Below are 19,290 nucleotides of genomic sequence, written 5' to 3' on the forward strand. Positions count from 1 at the left end.
AAGGTTGAACTGTCAACATAGCTATGCAGGTAGTTCTTGCTTAACAACCATTTGTTCAGTGGCCGTTCAAAATTACAACAGTGCTGAAAAAAATGGACATGACCCATGCCTGAAAATACGGCCATTGCAGTGCCCCCACGGTCACGTGATCAAAATTTGGGCACTTGGCAGCTCGCCCACACTATTGGCTGCTGAATGGGGCTTAAGAGTAATTTTTTTCTTCAAAATATGATTTTCATTTATTTTATTCTCCCCTTGTTCATATATTGTCTATGAAGTCTTTATTTATTAACTGACTTGATATTTACCCTGCATCCAAACTTTGTTGACAGGTTTACTGTAATATTTCAGAACTAATGACATTTGATACTGTATGATATTATTGTAGTTCATGTGGTTACAGATTTCCTGTTTTTTAGTTTACATGTTTTTTTTTACATTTTTACATTTTTTTACATTTTTAGTTTATATGTTTTTTAGTTTACATATTTTAGTTTTACGTGTGCTTGAAACAGAGTATACAGAGTGCAACAGCTCTCTTCTGAAGAGCCTATTCTAGCATTAAAGTTTCTGCAGATAATATGGATGCAAACTGGGAAATCCCCCCTATCCCTTATAGCTCTATAGCTAAATTTGCTTTGCCCTTTGCAAGCATACAGATTTGAAGTCAAATATAGTCATTAATAAAAACAATGGTCTAAAAATTTGACCCTGAAGGTGGATAATGTGTATACTGTTTTGCTACTAGTTGATTTAAATATCAAAGAACAAGCCACACTTTGAGTTCTACTGATACCAAAATAGCCAAGCCACAACAAGGCCTGCCTTTCCCACTTCATTTCACCACTGGAACAATGTAGGCCTCATATCCTGGAAGATGCAAACCATTCATATCCACCCACGTTTCTTGTAGAAGATAATATGGAGTGGCGCACACAATTTAAAGATTCCTTCTTCATACAGTTCATTCCTCCAGCCTGCTATATTTCAGGACAAACTCATGTTTAATTTGATCTAATTCTCCTTTCAAATTCCACAAAGATAACAACAGGTTCATAAAAGATCTTTAACACCACATACAGGGACCTCACCAATTCCTCTGGACCCCAAACCCTTTTCCTAGCTATTTTTATAACTATTCCTATTGATATTATTCACTCTTTAAGATTGCATGGGACAGAAAATAATTGTAGGAGGGCAGTGGCCAGATACTAACATCCTACTCCTCTCCATCATTTTCTTTCTTTGGAGCTGGTCTTTTGCAGCATTTGTCATGAGAGGAAGTAGGTGAACTTTCAGTCACTTAGGTTTACCCTATCTGTAAAGATGCAACCACCATGCTGTGTCCCAAATGAACTTTTCTGTCCTTTCAAAGAGTTCATTAGATTCAAAACTAATGCACCATCATCAATAAATTACATAAATGCTCAAGAAAAGTCCCGTTGAGAGGGCGGAGCTGGCGTCGCGGCGATACGGCGGGGGATCCTGGGTTCCCAGGATCGCAGCTGATATCTCCTCCCCTGGACGGTCCCGACGGACCTAAGCCGTCCCGAAGAGATGGCGATCGTAAAGGGCGCGTCCCGCGGATCTCAGGGATGCTGCAAGTTCCAGATTGATCCCGGGAGAAGCTCTTGAAGCCGGCGGAGGAGAGCCAGCCAAAAATGGCTGCAAAAGCCGGGACAGCTCCAAAGGAAGAAGGAAGAGAGGGGTGTCAACTGGGTGAGATGGACTTTTATTATTCAACTATTCTTAGAGAACACCTTAAGTAACTTAAAGAGATTTTTAAAAGTGAAGAAAAGTGGATTAAGCGGCGAGATTGAACCTTATAAAAAAAGAAGGGGGAAAAAAAAATTTCTTTTCAACTTTCCCTTTTTAGTGGAATTGACAAGATGTTTTTCTTTTAAAAAAATATATTTTTTAACTGGATTGGCTTTTTCTTTTTAATATTCAATAATTCTTTATTTTAAGCCTTTTTTTTGACTAAGATTTCTTTATTGTTATAAGAAATTTATACTTTTTGATTTTGAAATGGGGAAAGTGGAGTTAAGAGAAAGTAAATGAAAGAAAGTTGCACTGCCATCTAGAGGCGCGACTTAGTGCTTTTTTCCTTCCATTGTGACGCATGCTCAAGGACTCTGTGCTTTCTAAAAAGATAGTGGGATGTGCATGTTTATACAGGTGCCATCCGTAACTATAAACAAGAAAGTGGAGTTGAAAGCGATTTTGAAAATATCAAGATGGAAAGTTTGAGCTAGTCACAAGAGCCTTGATTAGTGGCAGTAGCTCTTTTTTCTGCTAGAAGCTCTGCTTTGCTCTCCATTCCCCCCTCCCAGTTGGATTTTTTTTAAAGAGACTTAGTCTCTCCCCTCCTCTCCTTTTTTTTTCTTTTTTCTTTTCTTTTTCTCCTTTTGCTTCTTTTTTTCTCTTATTTTTGGCAAGAACAAAGATAAAGAATCCTTTGACTCAATGAAGGTTTATCAAGACAATAGACTATACGAGAAACACAATGTAGAAAAAGATCTTTAAACTATCAAGGATGACTATAAAAAACTGGAAGAAGAGCTGCAGAAATTCCCGCAAAAAAAAAGAAAAAGAAAAAAAGATATTAAAGCTAAAATGGACTTAATTAAACATAAAATGGGATCAATGGAAAAGGAAGAAATAGTACAAGAAATCAGAAGCAATAAACAGAATTATTGTGAGGCCTATAAACTGAGAATTAAAAGGGTTAATCAACTGATAAATGAAGAGGGACAGACTTGTTCTTGGCACTGAGGGTGAGAAAAAGATTATACAAGATTATAATGGAAAATCGTATTAAGAGAATGCACAAAAAGAAGAAGTAAAACAACACTGAAAGAAACTACTTCAGATGTTTAAAGAAAAACGAGGGGAATACAACAATGATGGAACTGACAGAAGCTTTAAAAAGCAGAATGTTTGAAAGGACATTTATTATTGCTTTCTCTTATCCAATAACATAGAAAAAGGAATAAACAGCTAGATATTTTGGGATATTGAATGAAAAGGGTGAACTCAAAATTATGCAAGCGCTGGAATAAAGTATAAATCTGAGATGTATAGTTAAAAATTGTATTTGATTGTAAATGTCTTAAGAGATTAGACTAAAATTTATATATGGTTGAATATAGTAACATATAGATTTTAAACTAGAGACATTTTTGTTGAAACATGTAGTGAAGAATCTGGTTAGAACTGTAACCTGGTTAGAACCGTAACTGATACTGTAACTGATACTGGTTAGAACTGTAACTTTTAAGAATTTGAAAAATTAAAAAGTACTTATGCAGGAGGAAGTTATTGAAAATTATGGAATGTGCAGAGATGAGTTAAATTGAGATTTGATATTAGAGTAAGAAGATAAGTAATTTTATATGACACGGGATTTGTTTTTATTAATGATTAGATGAGAAAATATAGTAATGTAATGGATTAGGAAATTTTATAATAGAAATTTGATATTAACTATTATATATATACACATATAATCGATAGATGAAAATGTATTACTAATCCTATTGAAAGTTAAAATTTTTTGTAATAAATGATTCTATAGATTAGCTATGAATGATTAATAATTGTTTATTGATAAGTATACAAGTATATTTTGAATAGATGATATGAGAATTTAAGATTATGAAAGGGGCACCAACGAGTTGGTAACTGGTTGACACACGGTATAAAATGGAAGATGCTTTTTTTATGCCTTTTTATGTTTTTGTTTGTTCATGTATGTTTTGTGTTTGTTGTAAAAATAAAAAAACATTTATAAAAAAAAGAAAAGTCCCGTTGAATAAGATTTAACATTTCTTTTCCAGTACCCTATTATAAATAGTAGCAAGTCAAATATTCCTGAGAAACTGATATGCACGATGTGAAGGCAAGAAGCTTTTCACAGTTGTTTCCTAACAAGTAGTGTTCGGATATACAGTAGACCATTTCTGAGAATGGAGGTTCCACTTAACTATTGAAGTTAATATATTTTTTCACATTTACAACATTCCTTTAATATGCTCACCATTACCTCATAATCCACCAGGCAATTTGTTTCCTTTGGTTTTACGGATTAGTTCTTTATGAAATGTTCTTGTTGAAAATTAACATTAAAGGCAAAAAAGCCTATATATTCAGTCTTCTACGTGTAAAACTAATTGCTTAACATTACCATCTAGTGGAATATTATGAACAGTAAATGGAAAGAGTCTTTCTCAGATGAGAAAATTACATGGTGAATTCTAATTCCCTAATCACAACTGATTTTATAATAACCATCCCATTGTTCTAAGGATTTTTCCCCCACTGTTTGAAAATTGTTGTGTTGGCAGAAAACTGGCAGGAATGTCCTGTCCCCATTGTTCTTCCCTATTCTATCTCTGTTGCCTCTGTTCCCAAAACTCTAGAAATCACCCAATTTCCATTATGGAATAGTTCTGGTTTAAAAGGAACCTGTATTTGTAGTATGCTCTGCATCAAAGATTGTATTTATTGTAATCCATATGTCTTACAGTATAGGCAACTTGTCACAAGCAACGTTAGGTCTTCAAGCCACAGGGTAATTGGGGCCATAGATTGGTCTTGCTATGTTGAAGAACTAGTCTCTAGGGAATAAAGCATCCATTTCGATTGTCCAGTTGTTAATTTTCATGGTATGTAGTTTAAAAGAATGTATGTGTCAAAAATATTAAACTTTGTCTCAAAATCAAATAAATATACGTAATTACTTCCTCCCTGAACATATTAACTTTAGGACATTGCAAAACATATGTTTTAAAGAAGGGTTTATTGCATCTCAATAGCATGATTGCTCATTCATCTTCTACACAAACGCAGTTGGGTCCAATGAGTCTGAAATATTATTTTTTGTTGTATAAGCCATAACCTGAAATCCAATGATGTTTTTGGTATTAAGGTTAAATCATTTCCCCATTTAGGCAAAACTGGGTTCTCCAGTTCCTTATTTCATTTAGTCTTTAAAATTTGCTGATCAAATTGATGTATTGATAATAGATATTTATAAAGGCTGATTGTGACTTTTTGTAGGATTTAATAATCCCTTCTAATAATTTAGATGTCTCTGCGGTTAAAAATGCAGCCCAAATAAAGATTTCAGCAAATGTTGTAACTGTAAATATTTCCAGTGAATGGCAACTGACAAAAGTATTTATTTTTTAAAATAGAAAACAATAATTCATCATTATCATTCACTGATGGATCTAACGTAAAGATCTTAGCATCCATCCAGATCTTTCATAAAAAATATTTTCCCTACTGTTTTTGAGATGTGGACTGCCTCATAACATCAATTTAGCATGAGAGAAAAGATCAAAATGTGTATTTCCAGAAATAATATCCCACATTTCTTGAAATAATATAATAGTAACAGGACATATAGCAGTTGTTATATTTTGAACTCAAAATAGTCCAATTAACTAAAGGTATTACATACAAATATTCCAAAAGGAGGATTTGCACTAAGACATCCAGAATTTGGTGCTAGTTAAAAGGTATGCATAATAGTGTAATTCAAGAATCCTGAATCAAGCTTATTCCTAATCTGAGCAGTTTTTTTCAATCCAATACCTGAGTTGGCAGGGATTGAACATTGGCACCTTTTGCATAAATAAAATATGTTCTAGACTGAACAACAGTTCCTCTATCAAAATGTATATATCCATCTATATACAAGAGAATATGCATATAAAATTGCATACAGTATACAGTTTACCAAATTAATTGAATTATATTATCTTTTTGCTTAGCATTTTTAACAAATTAATTTAATTTGTTCTTTAAAACAAAGCCTTAAATTTTGAAGAACTCTTGGGTATATCTTGCACTTTATTTACAGTGAATATATAACAAGAGAATAAAATATTTTGTAACTTCAAAAAAAGTAAATAACCCCCTATGCAAAACGCTATTAGCATTATTATTTGGAGCATCACATGTTAATGTTGTTCAAATAACAGAAATGGTGAGGGCACAAAAATACCCATTCTATATTGGTCTAAATCCTAAACATTAATTCTTGGCCTTCAGCCTTCCAGTTTCTTGGAATTTCAGCCTTTCCCAAAAAGTTAGAACAACTTCCTCCCTCCCAAATCTCAGATTTTTTTCTTTTGCAGTACCTGGGACTTGAAATAAAATCCCTTCAAAAGACTTAGAAAATCTTTGCTTCTGTTTTCCCAAAGCCATGCCGTAGCCATTTACAGCAGGTTTTTAAAACATGTAGCAATGCCACTATTTAAGGAGGAGAGGGAATTGTTTGCCACCGCCCCCCTTCTAATACAGAAGGAATGGAAGAAAGTTCTAGGTCTGTTTTTCCTGTGTGTAAGCTCAGGGATGAGCATGAAACTGAGCAAACTCAGGGAGGCAGTGAAGGACAGGAAGGCCTGGCGCAATATGGTTCATGGGGTCACGAAGAGTTGGACACGACTTAACGACTAAACAACAACAAGCTCAGGGATCACTAAAGATGCAGCCAGCAATATCTGGGAGGAAGAGAAGCTATAGTAAGTCCAATAAAGACAGAAATTCAGAGTCTGGCAAAAAATTAAATAAATCAAGCCCAAACATTCAATCCTATCAGGAATACCAAAGTTAAAAAGGATTCTTGCTAATGTCCCAGAGCAGCAAAGGACTGAATCCCTCAATGAAATTTTCAGAGGCTTGAGAAAAATCATCCCAGTGCTGCCTTCTGACAAACTTAGTAAAATACAGTACAGACACTGAAGGGTCAGAAGAAGGGGGTTAATCTCCCCCCCCCCCAGGTTCCTATGTGGAACTAAAGCCATACCAACACCAGTTTGAAGAGGAATGAGCCCGACCACCCACTGTTGGGGCAGCTGATAAAGGGGGGGGGGGATAACATGCTGGAACACTTGCAAGAGGGCCCACGACCTGGAAAACAGGATGTGTGAAATTTAGATATAGGCTTAAAGCAGCTTGTGCCATATGGAAAGGAGAAGAATGTAGATAATTACAACAAGATGCTGTCCGTTTAACCGCAGCCTGCAGGGACATGATAGCCTTTAAAATGACACGTAGGTAGAAGCCCAAATATGGATAACTGTAAATAAGGGCAAGGGGCTTTTAGAGTAGGGTAGTGGGAGATGTAAACTAAGGCGGGACAACCGGAAGTTGTATTTGGTGTGCCTAATAGGTTGTGAACTCCATAGAACCTGACCAATGAAGAGCTGGGGAGGGAATTTGGGAAGTATAAAGATTGTGACCAAATTGTGTTCGGGACTCCTGCCGCCTTACAGGCTGGAGTCCTTTTGTTCTGGTACCTTAATAAAAGCAACCCTTTATTCTGCACCTCGTGTTTGGATGTCTTTTGGCTTCGGCCCCAAGCTCAGACCGTTTTGTGGTGAAACAACACTCTGGTTGGCTGCCAGATACTTCAGCCTCCTTTATCATGGACTGTACTGCAGTACTTGATGTTTCCCACATTAAAATTCTTTCTCCATTTATATTATAAACCAAATGAATTGGTTGGTTTATTATGAGAGTTTTGTCCTACTTCTGACAAGCTACGGAAAATCTCAGCTAGACATCTGATTGCAATGTCTGATATGACACCAGTGTTATGTTCTGATATGTTCTGCCCCTTACCGAAGCCGAAAGATTTGCATTTCTGCAAATACAGACAACAAATGTTGAAATACTGAAATGAGGTGCTATTTTATGCATATATATATCCATCAAGCATCATAATTTCTATGACTAATATAACAACAGTTACAGTTAATGGCCTACCAATCTGCAAATGGGAGAGAGAAAGACTTGGAAAGAGAGAAAGATTTGGTTTCTGGGCCCATAGTTTGAATTAGCATAATGACTGCTGGCACAAGATGAGTTGCACCTCAGAAAGACTGGTAAAAAAGTGTATTTGGCCAAAGCACTGCAGATTTGCTTAGGAGGGCTTTAAACTAAATCGTACAGGGGTGGAAATGAAACCCTTTGCAGATTTGTACGCTTAAAAAAATGGGAGCATGCTGAAATAGGGCCTCTTAAATGTCACACAGAAAAATAAAAAACAATGTAAAGTTCATGACCTCAGGATATGGAAAATAAGGAAGATGAATTTTAGCTCTTAGTAAAAGGGTGAATATTTATTTATTTATATATTTATATTTATATTTTGAATTTAGACACTGCCCATCTCACGAGGAAGTGACTGTAAGAGGAAGTTAAATATGATATAAATATAAATAAATTTATAAATATAAATAAATGTGAGATGATTCCTATGACTGGAATGTAGCAACTGAAGCAACGGAAAGGGAAAAGCAGCTGCACTGCCCAGTTGAGAAATACAAGGTGGGTGGATATTTTTTTTAATGAAATTCATATTTTTACATCCAATAATGACATACATCAAAATTTATTCATAGTTTCCGAAGAACAAAAGATTTGCAAAATTAAAGCTATTACTATTAATTAACACAATATATGTAACCAGTGGTGAATGTATGTAATCAAAGGTAAATGTTTAACAATCAGCTCTCCAAAAAATGCATAATATGCATTTATATTGTAATGATATAAAGCATGTGCACAGAATTTATAAATAATAAAATATACAATACTCTTTATTGTAAATTCCACATGGCCAATTGATTTAATTTCATTTGACTAACCTAGAATTACGTTTATAATCCTTGGCATAAAAATCAGAATGCGCAGTACTTTGTAAATCTCCACATGCTGATTTCAGTATTTAGTTCTAGTCAAGTACTTCCCGGAAAATAGCCTCAAAATTGCAGACAAACTTAAGAAAAGATGCCAAGGACTATCAGGGATTGCCGTCGCTAAGCAATGCAGTCATCTGACATCGCACTTTATGACCGCATCACTTAGCAATGGAAATTCTGGTCCCAATTGCCACTGTAACCCAAGGACTACCTGTACACATTCTGTATGTATGTATGTATGTATGTATGTATGTATGTATGTATGTATGTATTTATTTCAATTTGGATGCCCCCCCCAACTCCGACTGACTCATAACAAAAAATAGCATAAAAACAACAGAATACAGGTAGTCCTTGCTTAACAATTGTTTGATGTTTCAAAGTTCTTTAGGATTTGAGCTCTGTACCTGCCCACCACAGGGAGGTTTCCTCTCCCCTGTCAGCAGTGTGCTTCCAGCCCCAGGAAGCCCCTCAGTCCGCAATGGGCTTTAGGAGCATTTGAGAGTGAAAGAGCTGCCTGCTGGGAGGATTTCAGTTCACTGTGAAATCCTCCAGCAGACAGCTCTTTTGCTCTTTCTGCTTAACGACCTGGGAGATCACTTAATGACCGCAACCAGGAGTGCCCAGATTGCAGTTGTTGAGTGAAGCAGTCATGTGGGCATCTTGCTTAATGACTGTTTTGCTCAACAACCTAGATTCCAGTCCCAATTGTGGTCATTAGGTGAGGGGTACCTGTAATCAAGACAGTACAAAATAACTAGAAAATAGTCACAAGATAGTCATTGTTCCAACTGAAGGGCATTATTTTAATATATGATTTTATATTCTATATATATATTTCACATAATGTATAAACATACATGTAACAGTGCACTCTATCTTATTTATAAAGGGTTAACTTGCTTTGTAAAGAGCACAGTGTTTCTTTCCCCCCACCTTATCTCTTTGTTGAATGCCTGATTGTCTTTGAATAAGCAATTAGCTTGGTACAAGCTTGGTAAAAGTTGCAAAGAAAGAGGGCCTGAATTCCAGAGAGAGATAAGGAGGTAGGCATTTCTTTGGTAACAGGAGAAGAGAGTTGAGCTAACTTTCTCTTTCTGAGATCCACCTTTTTCTCCCTTCTTAGACCATCCCAAAAATCCCTTGTATGGACATGAGGGGATGTACGATCTGATTACATTTGTAAACGTCTATAAAATCCCTGTTGTTTGCTTTGCAAGGTGTGGTTCTCCTCAACACTTTGCCACTGTGTTGAATGAGCCATCCAGAATGTTTCTTGGCCAGTAAAACTTCTGTTAGCTAAAGAAGCCTTGTCTCAAGTTCTATCTGGCTCTTGGAACTTGGGTAAACAAATAAACAAAGGCATGTGCCTAACACAACAATGAAACAAACATAAAACACAGAGGGGAGTCCTATCCTCCCTATCACAAGGCCTGGGTAAATAGCCAGGTTCTTAAGGCTTTCCGGAACCTCCTGAGAGTGAGAGCTGTACAGATCTCAGGGGGAACGTCATTCTGTTACACAGAAGGAGTGCTTCCTGGGTCCTGAAACACAACACTGTTTTTAATTGAAGGGACCCAGAGCACAAGCACTCTGCCAGATCGTCCCATGAAAGACAGATGGACCTGCAAATAGCCAGGTCCTATGCTAATATAGGGCTTTATAGGTCATAACCAGCCCCTTGAATTGCACCTGGAAATATCCTGGGAGCCAGTGCACCTCACAAAGCAGGAGTCTCACATGGGCATACCTTGGCATGTCCATCACTGCCTGTGCTACTGCATTCTGGACCAGCTGAAACTTCAGAGTGATCTTCAAGTGCAGCCCTATGTACAGCATATTGTAATAGTCGAGCTGTGGGGTGATAAGGGCATCAGTAGTCTGGAAAGCAGATCCATCCAGGAAAGGACATGACTGGCAACCGCCCTGGAGATTGTCCTGGGGAAAAGGCACAGGCTCGCCACCTCAGCCTAACTGCAGCAGTGAGAACTGCTTGGCACTGCCGCAGCACAGACTGAGAGGGAACTGCTGCCACGCCGTGCTTCTGCTCAGCCTGCGCTGCGGCAGCGCCAAGCAGTCCTCACTGCTGCAGTTAGGCTGAGGCGGCGAGCCTGTGCAGGACTCCCCGCAAGTCATGAGCCTAGGGTTTTATGGTAGTTGGTGACTAAATTTATTATTGTTTAGTTTTAAAATATAAATATAATATTATCTGTGCTTTATTGTATTTTTATTTTATTTTGTTAAATATTTCCCAGTTGCATTGTGTTGTGGGCTGCATGTGGCCCATGGGCTGTACGTTTGACACCTCTGATGTAGACCATGACAGCTGGCAATCTACTTGATTTACTTATTGCGTGGTGATTTATTATTATTTATTTATTATTGTTATTTATTATATTATTTATTTATATATTATTATTTATTTATTATTGTGTGGTGATTTATTATTATAAAAATCTCTTATCCTGCATAGGTCTTAATCTCTCTATTGCAATGGAACTATCCTATATTTTTTTTATAAAATCATCTGTTGGAAAATTACTGTGGGTAATTTCCCAGTTAGTTTGTATCTAGCACATTCCCTGTCAATCCCTATACCCAGAGTAAGCACAAAGGTCACTTGGCGTAGCTAGCAAAAATATAGCTTGATATTTATCTGTTAAACAACAGCAGACATAAAAAGAGTTAAATGGCAAAATGGAACACCAGGCAGGGCAAAGCAGGGAGAAAGAAAGGCATGAACAGGCAATAATTTACATTATCAAAAGGCACAAAATTTTCTACAGCCACTGGAAACAATACCATGAGTAATTAGGACTGCCTTTGGTTGGATAAGCCTTTGGTTATTCCAGCCTTAACCCTTTTTTGTACATAAGGGCAGCAGAATAGAGATGGAAAGTAGGACACCAGGTGATCCCTCCTCTATTCTGCGCCATGAAGGAAACAATTGGGTGGATGGGGGTGATGTATCCAATGTCCTCAAATGTGTTGGGGAAAGATACCTGCTATCAACACTTATTGCTTTGTCCATATCTGAAATATAGCTTTTGTGAACATATTATTCATCTTACCTATTTTTATAAAATCTTTAGGAAGAATGAATATTTTTTTGGGTAATATTTCAGTCCTATCTCATTCAAAATTTGAGTGTCTCCATAAACACTTTTCAAATCAGGAGATGTATGATTTGTTCCTCACTTTTAATGTATTTTGAATCAGCAACATGAAGAGGCAGGAGGGGCAAAATAAGGAATGTAGCTGCTCTGTGAGGTCTGTCTCATTTGTAGTTATATGCACTGTACAAATGGTGTTGGGCTTGCTTCACTACCCTGCTTCACTACCCTGCAGTGCTGCTTCCATTGTTTTGCTCTTGCTTATTTCAAGACAGAGTTTGGAATTTGGTGCTGGTGGGGTATTATTTTTGGAAGAGACAGCCTAGGCAAGGCACCGTCTTCCTGATCAGACACTCACAATAATGGTTGTGTTAAAATTAATTTTCTACCAGATACGGTCGAGAGTCTGTGGATGCTCTCAGAGTAATATTGTCATGTCAGCCAGCCTGAGGGGAATGGATGTTCATGCTTCCACTTCAGGTCATAGGTCTTCTTGGACTGCCCCTACAGGTTGGTTCTCTGATGGTGGAACATTATTTTATACCCAAAACAAGCTCCAAGCTTTCTTTACAAATGATGATGGCTAAAAACCTCGATAAAAACATAGACTGGGGAAACCAGATTTGGAGGTAGTGAATGTGGGGACTTTGGAGTATCAGCTGAATGATGAGTGAGCAGCTAAAAAAAACCAATGCAATCTTGGACTGCATCCACATAACATGAGGCAATAGTTCCAATGTGCTATGTCCTGATTTAATTGTGTTTAGGGTACCCTGTCCAGTTCTGGACATTGCACTTTAAAAGGAATATGGAGAAGCTGGACTTGAAATATCTAAAAAGCTGTCATCTGTCACATATGTTCTCTTTGCTGAAAGGCAGAACAAGGACTGATGAATTAAAATTAATAAGGATGTTTCAGACTTAATATTAGGAGCAATTTCCCAACAGAAAAAACTGTTAAGCAGTCCAACAGTCTGCCTAGAACTGTTGTGGATTTTCCCTCATTGGAAATTCTGAAATGGGGACTGGATTTGTGCACAGAGCAGACTTTTCCCAGACAACTAGAGGAACCCCCCCCCTTCCACATAAGAAAACTAGATGTCGGGGAAAGTGTTATAATAGAATCACAGGATTTAAGCATAAAAAGAGATGTACAGGCCTATGTAGAAAGTTTTTTCTCCCCCTTTCCTCCAAGATATTAAAAAAATATTCTGAGCTTAAAACATTCCAAGCTGGATATGAGTGTTTTGAGCTCAGAACAAAAGATGTATGTTCTGTGTTGGCCCAAATGTGACAGAACACTGGAGTTAAATACACTTTGAGTTAATGTAGAACAGGGACTTTTGGAATAGTTTTTTCTGAATCCTGAATCTTGTAGACTGATTTGTGGTTGTGTAAATTGCAAATGGCCTTTTTAAATATCCAGAACATTCAACTAAGTGTCAGGCTCCAGCTCAATCCCTGCTATTGGCTGAATGGGTGGGGTGGGGTGCTAGGATGAGGAGTAAAGATTAAAAACAGTCATCAACTGCCCACCTAGGTCATTTATTGTTTTTAATCTTTGCTGTGAAGTTACCATTGTGTTTTATACATGTTGTGTTGGGTATTGTGTTTTGTTTTCTAGGTAGGTAGCCCTTAGGCATATGCAGTAGATTGTGCTATGCTATGCACTGTATACATTCAACAAGTGTTGTAAAAGTGCTGTTCAGATTTTCAGGCTGTAAGTGTATATTAGAAAAAGTATGCTGCTCGTGTTTGTTAAGTTTTAGTGTGTTCAGATTAATGCTGAGATTTCAAGTGGCATAAATCCTGAAAGTAAGCTTTCCATAAGGCCTCACTAACTAAGAGACTTGCCTACTTTTTTAAAGTAGAAGTTTTTCTATTCAAGATTTCTGAAGACATTTCATTTCTGTGAAACAGCATTTTTTTCCTTGTTGCATTGTACTTCTTCAATCATGTAATTTTATATGATGTCAGCTTCCTATATTTTGCTTCCATTTCTTTCATCCTTTTATCAGGAAAAAATATCCATGATGGAGAGAAAGATGGAATTATTGTATTGTATAGTATTAGTTGATGTTGCTACCGCCATCTGTTTGGAAGACCATATTCAAAAGTTGGCAGTTTTTCAAGTTACATTTTAGCATACACATACAAAAATGAATTGACAAAGGAAAAGTGAAGACAATTGTTATTAACCTCAATAGAGAACATTTTGTAATTCATTTTATCTTTTTATTTACACCACAATAATAACAAGTTGTCATAATGTGGTACAAAATACTGAACTTCTATTAAAGTTGAGATTGATGTGGTATAGTTAAAGAAAGACACCATTGGTAAAAAAGAAAAAAAAAAGTAAAACAACATAACAAAAAGCAGGAATGAGAGAGACCTAGGAAAAAATAACCCAAATTTCAAATCTACTAAGAAAAAGGTCATAATAAAATTTAAGTACAAAGAATATGCTACTATAATTTAAAGGGTTCATACAATTAAGAATGAAACTCTGTCTAAATTACAGACTAAACTGGTAGCTGCTATCAATGGTGACATACTGAGCATGTATAGGCATAAAGCAGAATATAATAAAGTTACAATTTCTCATACTACATATTTGTAATAAATTCTTGGGTTAATAGTTTTTCAACCCATACATATGGGTTGCCACCAATGTAAAGCACCAGAAGTGTTAAATTATTTTCCCCGGCCCTTTCTTTTTAATTAATCTCAAATAGAATATGAAGCTGGGAGGAAACCAAGCTCAACTATCACTATGAAGAAACCTCATTTCCTGCTGATACAAAGTTTTGTTTGAATCCACAGTGTTTGCACAGTACATCACTGCTTAAATGTCAAAATCTCTTGATATATAATTCCTAGTAATTTAAAAAGTAATACAGCTGAGCTGAAGAGTTAACTCTTAAAGTTATTGTCATTTTTATTTCATAATTAATATAAACAGAAATTAGCATAGGTTTGCACCTTCCTTATCCCTCACAAACAAAAGAGAATTCTTCTCCCTCTTTCTCTTAAAAAAAATATGACATAGGCAGTTTACTTGTGTGTTCAGCATAGTTTTCCTACACATTTCCACATAAATACAATATATTCTATTATTGGTTTGTCACAAATGCTATTCTTTTCTTTAAAATGACAAATGTTTAAGTAGTCCTTTGTATTTTTTAAAATTTTACAATAAAAACACAGGTCCTTAATCAGTTCAGTCAAACAAACTTCCCTTTTCCATGCTCCTTATTTTTGTGTGACACAAAACTTTCCAAACTTTCTCTCTTGCTAATGCCATTAGAAAGCTTTTTCCCAGAGCTGCCAAGTGTGGCGTGCAAAATCTGTTTACAATATAAAGGCATGCCAACCTAACAGACCATGCAACCTCAAGGTGTAGGAAACTTAAAAAAATATATTCATATATATTTATTTATATATATTTATATATTTATATATTTATATATATCAATGCCCATAAAATGTGGGCCCAAAAGTTTATAAAAGGAAAAATGGAATGAGTACATGATTAATAAAAAGGAATGTTTGTGTACTGAAAGTAAAATAACCATGATATTATACTGTACTACAATCTGGAGCTCACTTTTAGGTAATTCAGTTTTAAGATGCTCCTATGTTTCTCAACTGCTACAAGAGAAGAATAGTAGTAAGTCACTCTATACCTTCAAAACTGGGTTAATCAAGACAACATACAGAATCTTGCTGGTGGAATTTAGGTATCTCTTATTTATAGAATATAAAAATGTGGTAATTAGAGATACATTGTCTTACTCAGATCAAGCTCTTTGTTTATCCCCAGAGCCCATAAGCCTTCCTTACCCAGGCTTTTCTTAAATAAAATTATTTCCACCCTCATAACACACAATTCTTTTTTCTCCTAGAAGAACTGCAGAAGAAATCCAGTTTCAGGCTTGGAGTGAGATTATGCTATATCCATTTTAAATAGAAGTAAGTAGAAAATGGGGCAAATTATATATACCAAAATTCTTTCGGACTTCAGAAAAGCTTTTCACTCCTAATGATGTAGAAATTTGAAAGTAACAAATGAAGAATCTTAAAAGTAACAACATTAAAAGCCATCATGTTAACACCAATTGTTATGTACTAACAATTTCTTGTGATGAAATTTTTTTTGACAATTTTGATTTTCAAAAATAAAATGTATTTGAGATTGTAGTGATTATAGAATTCATAATGTTTATCAATTGTGATAACAAAGTAAAATAAAATATGAAATCAAGTTATTTCACACAAAAATCTTTTTAGATCACAGCAGCAAAGCATTTTATAAAATATACATTTTTATCTTTACCATCAAACTTTACTCTTAGAGTATGTTCCTGGCAGTTCTAATGCCAAAAAGAATTCATCACTTTGAATATATTTGGGTTAGCATGAACATTAATATTGTAGTGTCTGTCTTAAAAATTGCATATCAATTTTTGCAGTAAATAAACTTCTAAAACTCTCCTGCACTCACTCAAATTTATGTTTACGTTCTCACAACTCCAGTCATAATGGAATGAAAGAAAAAACTTTTCAAAACTACAAAATAAGTTATAAATCAACTCTGTCAGTTAATGTAACACACACACACACACACACAAAAGGGATTCAGAAGTTGCTTTAGAAAAAAATCAGTCTCTTCTAATTTCACTACTAAAAATTTAATCAACTTCCCTCATTTTAAAAAAATATATGTAGAAGAAAAGAGATCATGGTGAAGATTAGTACTCTCTCAAAAAACAAGTGTAATTATTATTAATATTTATTCTGAAGTAATCTTCTAAAGGGATTATTCAACCACAATGGTTTCTGTGTGTTTGCTCTGTGTACCAACAGAATGTTGCAGACTTTCAACTTATTTATTTAAATTATTAATGCCTTTAATCATCCTTGAAATTGAGGATATATATCACTCTTTATAATACTAGTAAGCTTTTAAGGTAAGAAAGTTTCTCATTTTCTTTATGTAGCATAACAACTACAACTGAAGAACTGAGAAATTATACAATCAATTTCCTAATCTAAAAATGACCATGGAATTTGAGAAAAGGGTTTTCTGAAAATAACACACAGCACTCTGCAACATGCACAAGATTAGGAAAAATGTTTGCTGTACAAACACCTGGAAATAAGCTAACTTCGGTGTGCAAGGAGAAATTATGCATGTCCAGGAAATGATTAATGTCTGGAAACACAATTCTCAAATGAAAACCAAACATGAAAATCAATGCAAATAAGGCTGTTCTATGGCTTTATCTGAAAATATGAAAATGAAGCAGCAGCAAATAAATATTTGCCAGAAATACTTCGTTTGTTAAAAGAGGGTCAACATTGAAGAACATAAAAGTGAAATAGCAATATTTAGGGTAGTTGCCCAGTGGCTAAAATGTTGGGCATTCTAAAAACATTCCAAACTGCACTTTGAAAATGGGCAAGTTTCAAACTAGAGTCCTTTTCTTAACCTTTCAATCTACAAATCCTTTGCAAGGAGCTTCCAATGGTTGCCATCTGCATTTATTTATATAGTAATATAAATGCACTATAAATATTTAATTAATAATTTGTAAGAGTTTTCTAAGCTTGGAATATATTTATATTATTCATTATACAGTGTACATATATATTTATACCTAAAAAATTAAGCAATATCCCATGCTATCTGCTTTTAATAAAAAGCATTCCATTTTTTTAAAAAAAATTGCAATTGTATCTGTGCATGCCTTTACAACCAAATTGATACTTTAAATGTTATACATAATGTATAGAAGAAGATGTTGGATTTTTTAAAAATCAATGAATTTTAGAAACCCAACAGCATTTGCCACATTACTGGCAACTACCTTAATTTTTTTTTTTAATTTAAACAGCAAGGAAACAAAACCCCAAATAAACTTGTAGACTGTTTGGGAGAAGCTCTGGCCTTTGCTTGCTTTAAATAATCACGCTAGCAGAAATCCTAGAATCTTTCTTGCTGAATGCAGTTCTCAGCCTACTTTGCCAGAGGAACTGCTGCAGAGTTCTTTTCTTAAGGCATAGTTCCTCAAAAATGTCAGGAAAAAACAGCTGCCCAAAATCAGTCTATTGTTTTAAAAGGCACAAACTCTTCCAATGGCTTTGGCAGTGCTAAAGCCAATCCCTTTTCTGGGTGATCTTTCTTGTTTTACATTCTCCCTCTCCACATTTATATAGTTTGCATGTATATATAAAAAGCTTAGTTCTCTTTTACCCTTCATAAGAAGAAAAATAACCCTCCTCAGGGTCTGGGTTTTGAAGAACATCTCTTATTCACAAGTACGCAAGAACCACAAAAATAATACAGAAACAAAAGTACAATCTAGTTTGAGTGGTCTGAATGTAATCAAATTTTAAGCACCAGTTTTAAATGAAAATTGTCACGTCCATGTTAAGTCTTTGATTTTGAAACAACAGCAAAAGCTGGCAACTTTGCTAAATACTTCTCTGGCCTCTTGCCGCTTATAGTTTCCATTGAGGAAAAAAGGAAGATTACTCTGTGGTCTGTAATTCATATTGCTGCTCTTCACCTGCATTTTTTCTTTTCCATGAGCATAATCCAAACAATATGGAAAGATTAGGCTTTCTTTCAACATGGCTGCCTTTCTGGAAGAAAATCAGGGCAGGATGCAAGTATAACAAGAGAAAGCTTCTTGGCAGGCCTTCAAAGACAAGATGAATTTACTGGAGCGCTTCAAACTAGGTGAATGCTACAGAAGAGGATCTTCTTCCATGGGCTCCTCATCCAGGCTGTAAGCAATTTCATTAAGAAGAGTCAGAATGATAGATTTGCATGGCCCAGAATCAGATATATATGTTTATTAATTATTGGTGCTGTTGTTAATAAGCATGCAAAGCAATATTATTTTGATATGCCACTTAATGTTCTACCACACAGTCTTAATGGCTATTCCTAATAATCATTACTAATATCTTGAGTCTGGACCTCAGAACTTCATTAAGAGAAACTACTTCATATTTGGAACTCTATGCTGAGAGAGATTCTAACAGTTGCTTTGAAAGAATGGATTCTTTACACTATGATTGGTTTACAGGTTCTTATATTTTGTCATCTGTGCCTTCAGCTCCTTTTAGGAATCTGCTAGAGATGAACAGTTTTGAGTAGAAAGAGCAACTTTCTACTCAACACATAGTGGCCCAAGGAATACCACGCCAGGCCAGGTATCTGTAGAGGGAGAGCGGTTGTGATTGCACAAATCACTCAAAAAACAAGTTACAGGTGTACTGCCTGTCCTTCTTTTTGCAAGGAAAAGAAAAAAAATAAAAGAGAGACTATATTAGATGAAAGTAAAAGAGAAACAGGCTACTGAAAAAAAGAAAAGAAAAAGAAACTGGAGAAAACCCTCTCCAATGCTGCTAAGGTAGCCGAAGGCCAACTAAGAAAAAAGTGGGAG

At 35.5% G+C, this 19,290-nt stretch overlaps 1 protein-coding gene across 7 annotated transcripts in view; it reads right to left on the reverse strand.

Annotated features, from left to right (window-relative positions):
• Positions 1 to 14,042: 14,042 nt before the first annotated feature.
• Positions 14,043 to 19,290, reverse strand: part of HDAC4 (histone deacetylase 4) — a 204,736-nt gene continuing 199,488 nt past the window's right edge. For all 7 annotated transcript variants that reach the window (XR_015795164.1, XM_088135538.1, XM_088135536.1 and 4 more), the window contains one exon: positions 14,043 to 18,625. Coding sequence is in view for 6 of the 7 variants with exons in the window: in XM_088135538.1 (XP_087991664.1) it covers positions 18,586 to 18,625 (40 nt within the window). In the remaining variant the exon portion in view is untranslated. The remainder of the gene's footprint in view (positions 18,626 to 19,290) is intronic.

Source organism: Python bivittatus, unplaced genomic scaffold (assembly GCF_059951505.1).
Source record: "Python bivittatus isolate LINGU-HERP-01145 unplaced genomic scaffold, Pbiv_v1 ctg000200_np1212, whole genome shotgun sequence".
In the NCBI taxonomy this organism is placed as follows: Eukaryota; Metazoa; Chordata; class Lepidosauria; order Squamata; family Pythonidae; genus Python; species Python bivittatus.